Consider the following 12,160-nt stretch of genomic DNA (forward strand, 5'->3'; position numbering starts at 1 on the left):
CCTCAGTAACGGAGCCCACACACAGTCGTTTTTCATAGACCGAAAAGTTTAACGTGGTCACATGCTCCTTTGCTCCAATCATCGGTCTCCTTCCTAAAGTGTGTTCTATCCTATATTCTACATGTGCTATAAGTATTTTAAAGAGAATATAACTGTTTAATCTAATTTATTTCTGTATATTCATTCTCTCTAATAAAGCACCATCCTATATCCTCATGTTAAAAATAATTATAATTCCTCTGATGTACTATCTCAGGTGTCTACACTCATTCATTAAAGACCCAACTGACAGAGCTTATGCACTTCTCAATCGTTATTCAGATAAAAGTATAAGTGCACTTATACTTTTATCTGAATAACGATTGAGAAGTGCATAAGCTCTGTCAGTTGGGTCTTTAATGAATGAGTGTAGACACCTGAGATAGTACATCAGAGGAATTATAATTATTTTTAACATGAGGATATAGGATGGTGCTTTATTAGAGAGAATGAATATACAGAAATAAATTAGATTAAACAGTTATATTCTCTTTAAAATACTTATAGCACATGTAGAATATAGGATAGAACACACTTTAGGAAGGAGACCGATGATTGGAGCAAAGGAGCATGTGACCACGTTGAACTTTTCGGTCTATGAAAAACGACTGTGTGTGGGCTCCGTTACTGAGGTCTCTTCCTAAATATAGCTTAATATTCTGTGTCATACACCTTCTTTTCAGATATATGGGATTATTTAGACAATAGATGTTTGTGGTTTATCCCTATTAGGGGACTCTATTATAGTGTGGCTATAAAATAAGCCAGGTGTATACCTAGCAGGGCCTCCGCATGTGCGGATCGCCGGACTTGATGGACCGAAGGTCTGATCCGGAGATGGCGCTTCTTATGTTCTTAGTTAGATTTTAGGTTGTGTTGCCTCCCACCCTTTTTTTTCTCCCCTCCCTCTGCCTCTCTACTACTACTGCTACTATTAATTATATCTCTCTCTGCCTTACCTTCCATGCGCGAACCGAGCTCACGGCTGGCAGCTGCAACCTTGCCCAGTGTGCCACTTCCTCTAACAGCTTCCCAACCAAGTACTGCCGTCATGCACCGCCAGGAGGGATGCAGACCCTGGCTGCCAAGGAAACCACACGCTCCCTCTGCCTCGCACCGTTGACTGATACTCGACCTGTGCTCCATGGTGCCGCTGCATGTCGCATGGAGGCGCCGGCTGCCACGTGGGCCAGAGCAGACTATGCACTCGTGGGCCAGCAGACCGCGCACTCTCCACAGCCATGCACTGCTGACTGTGCCTCGACCCTGCCGCTCCCGCCGGTCTTAGCCCTTTTTGGTGTCTGCCCTCCACTGACAGCCCTCCTCCTGGCAGCCACCACTCCGCGCATCCTGGAAGCATGCATGTGCACTCGTGCCGCCACATCCCGACAGATCAGATCTCAGGGAACACGCGGTGCGAGTGCACATGCACGCTTAGCGTTTTATTATTATATAGATATATCATACAGTTGTGAGAATAGCCTAAAGCCCAAGTATGGCATATAATTGCATTCCCCTGGACTTTCTCTGCTTTAAAGATAGTCCTCTTCACCAGGGTTCAAATAAACACAAATGCCATGAAAATAAACTCCAAACAATGAAAGTAAAACTGCATAAACAAAGCGGGCAAATAAAGTAGCAAACTTCAGGAATGAAGCCACAAGCTTCCCAGCTAATCTTGCTGAGTAAAGTGTCCAGTTCCCAGCTCAGACTCCGTTTCCGAGCTCTTCCTTACAATAGAGCTTATTAGCATCAGCTGAGCTTTCCAGCCACAGAGCACAGCAGGGTATTAGATAAGCTGTTAGTTTTATGGAGGCTTTATTTCAGTTGCTTCACACAATCAAAGATACAGCTTCTTTAGCTGGGCAGTCCCAGAGGTTTTCTTTCTCTCACTAATCAGTGATACTGGTCTCTGGCTACAGAGAACCAGCACACAAATGCAGCTTAGTGAGACAGATGTTTTGCTTCCCTTTAGCTTATGGACTAACCTCCATTCTGTCTGGGTTACAGTTGGCATCCAGAAGCAATTCAGTTGTGTCCATTGCCTCAGCTCTTTCCAGGTTCTCAGTAGCTGAGCTCAGGCTAGGAAAGTCCTCCACCATATCCACATCCTCACTGCTGTGGGGTTGAGGAGAGAGACTCCTCCCCTTACTTTCCTGCTTGCTTGGCTGCTCGTGCCTTTGCCTTGATTCTCCTCTGTACTCTATGCCTCTGTCCCTGCCTTCACCTCTGTGATTCAGGGCTCTGCTTTTACGTGTGTCATAGCCCCACCCCTCTCTCCTAGGAGCAGGGGGGTTGGACTGAAAATCCCTAGGGAAATAACTCTCATTTCTCCTAGGCTGATAGTGTGAATACCTTGCAGTACTAGGTCTCCACTTCTCAGTAAAAGTCCTAACAGGCTCTCTGCTAAACTTATTCTGGTATGACACTTTCTGCTGGATATTCTTAGGCTCATACCCTGCCTGCTCTACCTCACTGTCTGAGGGGTAATCAGCCATTTCAATATCCTTACGTTTAACTTGGTCAGCTCTCCTGACTAGGGACCATGCTCTGCTTTTATCCATTACAGAGACAAAGCTGGCTACGGGATTGTCACAGTGCTCAGGTCAAACACCACAACAGATGCTCTATCATACCATCTTAGTTGAATCTGACTTGCCTAACAGTAGATTATTTCATACATCTCTGCACAGACTTCCATTCTTCAATAACAACTCATGTAGAGGACAGAGAGTGGGTGTAGGGGAGGAGGAGGCCACTATCGCATCCCCAGTAGCAGGTCTAAGAAGTCTAATCCCAACTCATTCTCTTAGCCAGATCAACTGAAAAGCTTTGTGTTTTCCTCTACGTCTCTGTCTTTCTTCAGTTCTTCCTATGCAAGGAACTTCCTAAGCTTCTATTTTAAAACTTAGGCAAACTATTCAAAACTTCCCATTCTTTGTTTTCATATCCCATATCTTCAAAACTTCAGGATATGACGCCATCATGTTTGCTATGAGCTATTATCCAATAACCTCTCATCCACACAATGCTCAAGCTCTTCTCCTTTCTACTACTCAATTGCTGTCTTATAAGCCAGTATGATATAAGCCCTTTTCTTATGGTCTTCCTGGTGGCAATTACTTCAGCCCACAGAATTTCCAAGCTTCAGGCTTTGTCCTGCAGAGATTACGGACTCCAGCATGATCCTGCGCAACGTTCCCTCTTTTCTTCCGAAAGTAGTTTCTAGTTTCCATATCAACTAGGAAGTACTTACTATTTCATGCCAATTTCCAGTCTTGCCTCCTGTTCCATGAATTTTTGAGGTCAATCCTAGGGTGCTTATGTTATAATTGTTGTGATCATATGGTATTTTGTAAAAGAATCATTTCACACCTCATACGTGGAACATGTTGTATTTGTTATATTTTTGTTTAATGTTACAATATATGCATAATAGATTGTGATGTTATATAAGTTTAAATTGTTGTTAGCTTGGCTATAGCAGCATTTAGTATAGAAACATAGAAGATGATGGCAGATAAGGGCCATAGCCCATCAGGTTTGCCCACTCTACTGACCCACCCCCAAGTCTACTATCCTAGGGATCCCACTCCTGGTGACAGATTCCCTTGGCTTAACCCTCTAAGGGATCCCACATGGGCATCCCATTTGCTCTTAAATTATTGCACGCTGTTTGCCTCAATCACCTGCACCGGGAGCTCGTTCCAAGGATCAACCACTCTCTCGGTGAAGAAATATTTCCTGGTGTCGCCATGAAATTTCCCGTCCCTGAGTTTGAGCGTATGCCCTCTTGTGCTGAGGGTCCTTTGAGAAAGAGAATCTCTTCTTCCATCTCGATACGGCCGGTAATATACTTAAACGTCTCGATCATGTCTCCTCTCTCCCTACGTTCCTCGAGTGAGTACAGCCGTAAATTTTTCAGCCTTTCCTCGTACAATAGATCCTTGAGCCCCGAGACCATCCTGGTGGCCATCCGTTGCACCGACTCTACTCTCAGCACATCTTTTCGATAGTGTGGCCTCCAGAATTGCACACAGTATTCCAAATGAGGCCTCACCATGGTTCTGTATAATAAATTCCTCATAGATGATGTTAACCTAGCAATCAGAGACCATGAATCCAGACAATCGATGTTACCATTGTATTATGATTGATACTTCTTTCCCTAAAGTGGCTTGGAATGACACCTCTACAGCATCACCTGGTATTCCTCAAGGCCCTCTGTGGCACTATTGCTGGACAATCCCTCAGCATCTTACATCTAATCCTATTTCTATAGTAATATGTGCTTTTAATGATTTTTTTCTTGAGGTTTTAGCATTATATACACTGGTGCTTTTTAATCATTGCCTTATGAGTATAGTGCTGTTGGCTTAGATTATATTTTATAAAAATGCTTTTTGTTAAGTGACAAGAACTGTGTAACTTGTTAATCCTTGAATCATCAAATCATGCAATATATTTTTTTTTAATTTCAGCTTCTTCACAGGGTTTTAATTGCAGAAGTGAATGCCCTTCAGGGAATAGCAGCTATGGGACAGAGACCTCTACTCATTGAGGTATGAAAAGAGAGATCAATCATGTTAAAGACATTTTGAAATATTCTTAATGAACTAGAAATGTTTCTATGTTTTATTGTTTATTCTCACGTTTCATATACTAGACAATTGCTACTTCACCATGGCTGAAGAATGTCAGGGAGGCAAATGTTTTTCATTTTTAGGTGTGTTTCACAATATGTGATAACTATTTATGTCAAGGCTGTCTGTTTGTTCATATATCCAGCTGTGCATAAACAAAACATAATACATTTTAAATTGTAGGATAAAGAAGCATAGGACACTAAAAAGTTCAGGATGCACTCAAATTTATTCTACCATAAAAATATCTAAGATACAAAAGGTGCATCTCATCAAGTTTTTGACAGGGCCATGTTTCAGCTGATGCTCCTTCATCAGGAGAAACTAAACTAAACTAAACCTTAGGTTTGTGCACTGCATCATCTCTACATTCACAAAGCTCGACATGGTTAAAAAGAGTTAGGGTAGCAAGGAACTCCAGTGAAGGGAAAAGACAAAATGAAGAGAAAATTTAGGACAGAGTAACCAGAGAGAGGAAGAGTTACATTTTTGAAAATAACCATGTTTTCAGATGTTTATGGAAGAGTTGGAGGGAGCTCAGATTCCTAAGAGGGGAGGTAAGGTTGTTCCAGAGCTCAGTGAATCTAAAAGGGAGGGAGGAACCTAGTTTTCCTACAAGGGAAACACCTTTTAGAGAGGGAAAGGAAAGTCTCAGTTTTTGGGTAGATCTGGTGGAATTGGGGTTAGAGGAATTCCAAGAAAGAGGAATAAAAGTGGAGAGGATGCCGTGTAGGATCTTGAAAGTAAGGCAGGCACATTTGAAGTGAACTCTGGAGATTATCGGAAGCCAGGGAAGCTTGGACAAAAGTGGTGAGATGTGGTCAAATTTACTTTTTGCGAAGATAAACTTAGCAGCGGCATTTTGAATTCACTGGAGTCTTTGAAGGTTTTCCTTTGTTAGGCTTAGGTAGATAGAGTTGCAATAGTCCAGTCTGGAAAGGATGGTGGATTGGACAAGGATGGCAAAGTGTTTTTGATGAAAACAGGTTCTCACTTTCCTTAGCATGTGAAGGCTGAAGAAACATTTTTTTATTAGGGAGTTGAGGTGATCGTTGAAGGAAAGTGTGGAGTCAAGCTAAATAGAAAGAAGAGAGCGAAGAAAATATGATTAAAGCTGGAACGACAAAAGATAGAAAATTTTTTTGTTGTTGCTTTACATAAAATAAAATAGTGTTATAACTGAATTGATTAAAGTTTATAAATAGGAAATGGAAATAAGGCAATTTTGGGGGGACTTTCCTCAGGTCAGGACAGGATACCTTTACAGCAGTATACTGTACTGTCTTGAAGAAAGATTGGCCTCTAAAAGCTAATTGAAAAATGGATTAGTCCAATAAAATTGTATTTTCTTATTTCTCATTATTTGTTTTATTTTTTTTTTGTTAATTTGTAAAGGGGTGATTGTTATGTAGCAATTTTTTTCAGATTTACATCTACTGTCTTTATATTTTGCAAAATATTAGGGGATGTGTCACTGTTTCTGTGGTGTTGCATTGTATGCAGTCTGGTTTCTTGGTTCAGTTTAACTTTTGTCTATATATTTCTATTTTTAGTTTGTGATTATTCTATATTGGGCGAGGGTATATCTGTGTTCTGTGTTTACGAAAAGGACATGGCTTTCTGTTAGCATCGACTGTACAGGATCAATTGACTGTGCAGGATCTGGCTTATTTAGTTGTTTTTTTTAAATTCTTTATTCATTTTCAAATTTACAATAAGTGTAACAATATATCCAAACAAATTAACAATAAATATAACACTTAATAATCATCAATGGTACAAATAATATTATCTTATCTCCCACCCTTACCACCCTTTCTTATCATATAATCAATACCTTATACAATATGTAACAATATATTTACCCTCCCCTACCCCCCTCACAATCAAACTTGTAAATTTAAGGGGAAAAAAATGTCATTTAATCGGTACAATACTTTGTAAATGGCTCCCACACTTCCTGAAATTTCCTGAAAAAACCGCACTATATTGCAATAAATCTTTCCATTTTATAAACATGACATAAGGAATTCCACCAGAAATTATAATTTAATCTACTCCAATTTTTCCAATTATACGTAATTTGTTGAATGGCAACCCCAATCATTATAAATAATAATTTGTTATTATTTGTAGAAATCTGACTTTTTGCTCTCATTGCCGTACCAAATAGCACAGTATCATAACTTCGGCTTTACTTAGCTCTTCCGACTCATCTCCCGGAAGCGGAACCTTACACGGAGTAATTTGATCCTGCTTTTGCCTTTTCGCCGCTTCTCCGGTTTCATTTTTACTCTGCCTCGTACTCGCCATGCTCCCGCACTTCCCTCCGCACTTTTTCGCCGAAACACACGCGTTGCCCAGGTAAGAGGAGCGCCGCGATCACACGTCCATCTTGTGTGCGCGCTAAGCCACGCCCCCTAAATATTTTCTTTATAATATTATCTATTTAGTGACCCCTGCATTATTAGAATAATATGTATAAGTAATGTCTTTATAATTTCTCTGTAGTTATTTGACCATACCTGATTATATGTAAGTGTTATACAATTTAAGTGTTCTCCCCCCATGTTGTTCTGCAATAATTAATACTATTAGAAAATATTAGTATTTTCATTTCTTACATCACAACAAGAAAACACTCAATAAAGCTTATGCTAATGAATGAAAAAACAAGAACAAAAAAGTTATGCTAATCAATAAAATAGGAGAAAAATAGCCATGAACATAGATAAAGAAATACAAAAAAAGTATGATATACCATGATATATATAAAAGAGAGGAAATATAAATTTATGTGAAGAAAATATATTTTTACTAGTCTTATAGCCCCTTACATTAACGTGCTAGAATATATGTGTGTGTCTGTCTTTATTTCTTTATCTCTCTCTCCTTAGCCACTTTCTTTTTTTCTGTCTTTCTTTTCCTTGGCTGCCCATCACCACCCCTTGCCTGCTCCCCCTATCCATTCTCCCTTCCTTTTACCTCCCCTGTGTCCACCACTACCCCTTCACTGCTCTCTTTATGCAGCAGCAGCCCTTCTCCCTTTGTTTTACCTCCCCCCTGTCCAGCAGCACCTCTTTTCTTCTCCCCCTAACATAGAAACATAGAAATAGATGGCAGATAAGGGCCACGGCCCATCTAGTCTGCCCACCCTAATGTCCCTCCCCTACCTTTGCCCTGTGAATAGATCCCATGTGCCAATCCCATTTGGCCTTAAAATCAGGCATGCTGCTGGCCTCAATCACCTGTAGTGGAAGACTATTCCAGCGATCAACCACTCTTTCAGTGAAAAATAATTTCCTGGTGTCACCTCGCAGTTTCCCGCCCCTGATTTTCCACGGATGCCCTCTTGTTGTCGTGGGACCCTTGAAAAAGAAGATATCTTCCTCTGCCTCGATGCGGCCCGTAAGATACTTGAACGTCTCGATCATGTCTCCCCTCTCTCTGCGCTCCTCGTGCGAGTATAGCTGTAATTTGTCAAGCCGTTCTTCGTATGGAAGATCCTTGAGTCCCGAGACCATCCGGGTGGCCATTCTCTGCACTGACTCCAGTCTCAGCACATCCTTGCGATAATGTGGCCTCCAAAATTGCACAACATTAGGCCTCTGTTCCTTTTTCGTCACCCCCCTGTCCTTCAGCACCTCTTTCCTTCTCCCCCTGTCCAGCAGTAGGCATCCCTTCCTTTTTCTCCCCCCTCCTCCTTCTTATCCTTATGATACACTTACCTTGCTCTGCCCCTGATCAGAGGTTCCCAACAGCAGCCCAGTTGCACCCATTGGAAAAGTTCCCTCTGCCACATCCTGCACCCTCCCTGACACGACTCCCGCTGTCTTTCTTTCTGTCTCTGTTCCTGGCCCCCTTTGTCTGTCTGTCTTTCTGTGTATCTCCCTGCCCCTGTGTCTTTCTTCTTTTCTTTCTGTCTCCCTCCCTCTGTCTGTCTGTCCAAAGCAGCATTCCCTCCCCCTCCATTTCCCTCCCCCCACACCAGTTCCCTGTGCAGCAGCATTAGCGTTTCCTCTACCCCACTTTCTCTTCCCGCGGGCCCAACTACAAACCTGGTGATTCCAGAAGCGTGTGCAGCAATCTCCACACGCTGCTTCGGGTCCTTCTACTGCCCTTATTTGCTTTGCCGCGTCTCTGATGACATCATCAGAGATGCGGCAGAGCAAATCAGGGCAGTAGAAGGGCCCGAAGCAGCGTGTGAAGACTGTTGCACACGCTGCTGGAATCGCCACCGGGCGGCGGGGTCAGTTAAAGAGCCCGGGCGGAAAGTTGCTGGGCTCCTCGGTGGGGGTGCTGAGCGGCCGCGATCCCTCTCCTCTGATACCCCGCCCGCTGGAGATTGGCTGCTGGCTGCCCGACTGGTGGAGGCGATCGGCGCCGCAGCTCTGTCCCGGCGGCCTCCGAGCGGCGGCGCTGGGTGCGTGAGAGGAGCCTGCTGCCCGAAGAGGAGGAGCGGCGGTGTCTGAAGAAGCTGAGCTGCGTCATAGACCTCAGCTGGCTGCAGCGGTGATAAGCCCAATGCGTGATAAGCACGCATGCGCACTCTCATGTCCGCGACGGATCAGGGAACACGACTTTAGAGTGCGCATGCGCGACTAACATTTTATTATTATAGATAAAATGGCATTGACTAAGACCGATGTAAAACCAGACAATATGAAATGGAGAGCATGCGTTGTTGAAGCATCAGTCAAAAACTTAAGACAATATTAAAAACAAGAAATAAAGCATGGCTCAAACACAAAGTAAGGAAAAAAAGTGAAAATGAATCCTCTACCACTAGTATCACACAGACACACACTAAAAAAAAAAAAAAATACACTGCATGTGATCCCTGATAGAATATAAAAACGCTTTGCTGCCTAACACAAACAATTGCCATGGCAACTCATAAAAGAGACCAGAAAGAGATTAAGAAAAAAGAAGCAAAAATGGTGCTGAAAAGAAATACCAATTATCTTCACAAAAAAACTGTTGAAAAAAATTGCTAGAAATAAGACACTATAAACAATATGTATGTCAAAAGATATATAGAAAAAGAGAAGTGGAACAGCACCACAGGCAAAAATACAAGGAATAATATAGGGAAACAAACTTAAAAAATGTGGTCACCTTTTATCAAGCCTCATTAGGGTTTTTTATCGCTAGCTGTTGTTGTAAAAGCTCAGATGCTCATAGGAATTCTATGAGCCTCAGCGCTGTTACCACAGTGGCTGGCGATAAAAAGAAAAGCCCTGTCTCAGCTTGATAAAAGGGGACCTGTATGCACTAAAAAGAAACTAATGTAGAAATATTAAAAATTTTAAAATTATATAGCTAAATTATATGAATATAATGTGTATATGTATGTATGTGTATACACACACAAATACTCTCTCTCTCATAAAGATGTATGCAAAGCTCATGAAAATAGGCATTAATGGAGAAAAAATGACATATATACTAAAAAGAAATTCATTGTCTGCTAATAAACTTTAGAAGAGCATAACAAAAGATAAATTAATAATCAAATAAATATGCTAAAATCAATTTCAGAATTAAGACCATTTGGATGAATAGTATTTAATTTAAAATTCTAGCGGTGTTCTGAGCAGGTGAGAATTTTGTCTGTCACCATGTCGCCATCAGATAGAAAATGTTAGAACACGACAAATTTTAAGTCTGCTATGGTGTGATCCATTTCTTCCCAGTGTTTCACCAGAGAAGCTGAACACACTTACCCGACTGATGCTGATTCTATGTACTATTATGTGTGTTTTGATCATCCTAGTTGTTTTACCCTCATATAGTTTTTATACAAGGGCAAATAATGATATAAACCACGTTACTTGAGTTAAAATAAGTAGTGTTTTTCAATGTAAATCTTCTTTTAGTTTTTGGATCTGTGAATTCTTCAATAGACAGTACATGCTTACGTACAGAACAATGACTGCAGGTATGATGTCGTTCAAACTGATTGTTATCCCAGGGCAAGAAGGCAGCATATTCTCACTTGGGTGATGTCATCCATGGAGTCCGGTGCGGACAGTGTAAAAGTGTACTGTCACTTTAGACTTTAGAAGCTTTAAGACTGCCCGCACTGTGCAAGCTTGAGTGCCTTCCCACCTGACACTGGCTCGCAAGGTCGTCAAATTTTTGTTTTCCACAGCTTGAAGAATACGTATTTAAATTTGTCTAGCCGAGTTTGCCTTCCCGTTTCATATTTTTCATTAATTTCATTATTCCTTTCTTGTTTTCTTTTCAATCCTTAACAATTTTAAGTAAATTTATTTACTGTCAATCTGGGTGCTACTGTGTGCTTTAAAGTGCAAATTAAGTGCAAACAATGTGCAGTAAATAAATATATATAGGTGGAAGACAAAAAGTCCACTGTCCTGCAATGCTCCGAATGCCAAACCTAGTGACCCAAGCAGGAGATAAAAATTAGTCACTTGATGGTGTGCGGCCGGCGGGAGGAGTAATTTCTGCTCGGTGTTTGCTGGCTTTTCTAAGCATTAGAGCTGCTTTATTGAGCTGCTCTTTAAAGCTTTCAAACCCACACTGAGAGTGCTCCTCATTTCAAAAATTTAAATTTGAGGTTTGTATTTTATTCAGTGTGGAGACTAAGGAGTCAACTTGCCTGCAATGCCCTAGGGCACGCCCAGTTCATATCTTGGTGTCTTTCAAGGATATATATAATATGTGACATTCAGTGCAAAAGTCTAGATAGCAACTCTCTTGTTGCTGGACTACTGTCTGCATCTTGTTATTGAACTGATTAATTAAACCTTATTAAGCTACTAAGAATATATTAAACTAGTATAGAGAGCCTTAGGATTTTATTATATTCTAGAGTTAGTGTTTCTTTCTTAGATAGTCTTAGGGTTGTATTATATATTTATTTAGTGTTTGATTCTTTTCAGGTAATGAAATATAAAGAGTTCTCCTTTTGTACTAATTTGAATAATTGACAATAAATTAAGATTATAAGTAAAGAAATGAGCTAAGGGTGAAGTGAGAGGGGAGAGGTGAGGGAATGTAGACTAAGCCAGACCCTGCTCTGCATGCCAGAAACTAATCTCTAGCAGAAGGTTCAAGCTTACAAAACTGTAGAACTATAAAAGGTTATTCTATGGAGACTAGCTAAGTAAAGTTTGCTCTTTTAAGATCTAAACTGTTTATAGAAGAGAACCCACAATTAACTTTTCTCCCCAAACCTATCAAAGCTTAGAGCAAAATAATGTATACTTACCCAAAGATATGTCTTCTATTCTTCTCCTCTCAGAAAGAGAATGTTCTCTTTCCTCTTTCTCTCCTCTCAGAAATAATTTTACTGTACTCTAAACTTGTAATAATAATCATTCAGTATAACAGTTAAAAAGTTAATACATTTAAAATTTAGTACAAATCTCATTGTCAAATTTAATAACAATTACATTATTTAACTTTTTTATCCAAGTTTCCAAGAATATTTAAATCTTAGTATCCCGCAC

The 12,160-nt window shown here is 40.7% G+C and overlaps 1 protein-coding gene across 5 annotated transcripts in view; it reads left to right on the forward strand.

Moving 5' to 3' along the window:
• NUP205 (nucleoporin 205) overlaps window positions 1-12,160 on the forward strand; it is a 1,504,202-nt gene that overhangs the window by 907,683 nt on the left and 584,359 nt on the right. For all 5 annotated transcript variants that reach the window (XR_004540594.1, XM_033957880.1, XM_033957883.1 and 2 more), the window contains exon 27: window positions 4,521-4,601. Coding sequence is in view for 4 of the 5 variants with exons in the window: in XM_033957880.1 (XP_033813771.1) it covers window positions 4,521-4,601 (81 nt within the window). In the remaining variant the exon portion in view is untranslated. The remainder of the gene's footprint in view (window positions 1-4,520; window positions 4,602-12,160) is intronic.

The sequence above is a fragment of the Geotrypetes seraphini genome, chromosome 9 (assembly GCF_902459505.1).
Source record: "Geotrypetes seraphini chromosome 9, aGeoSer1.1, whole genome shotgun sequence".
Lineage (NCBI taxonomy): Eukaryota > Metazoa > Chordata > Amphibia > Gymnophiona > Dermophiidae > Geotrypetes > Geotrypetes seraphini.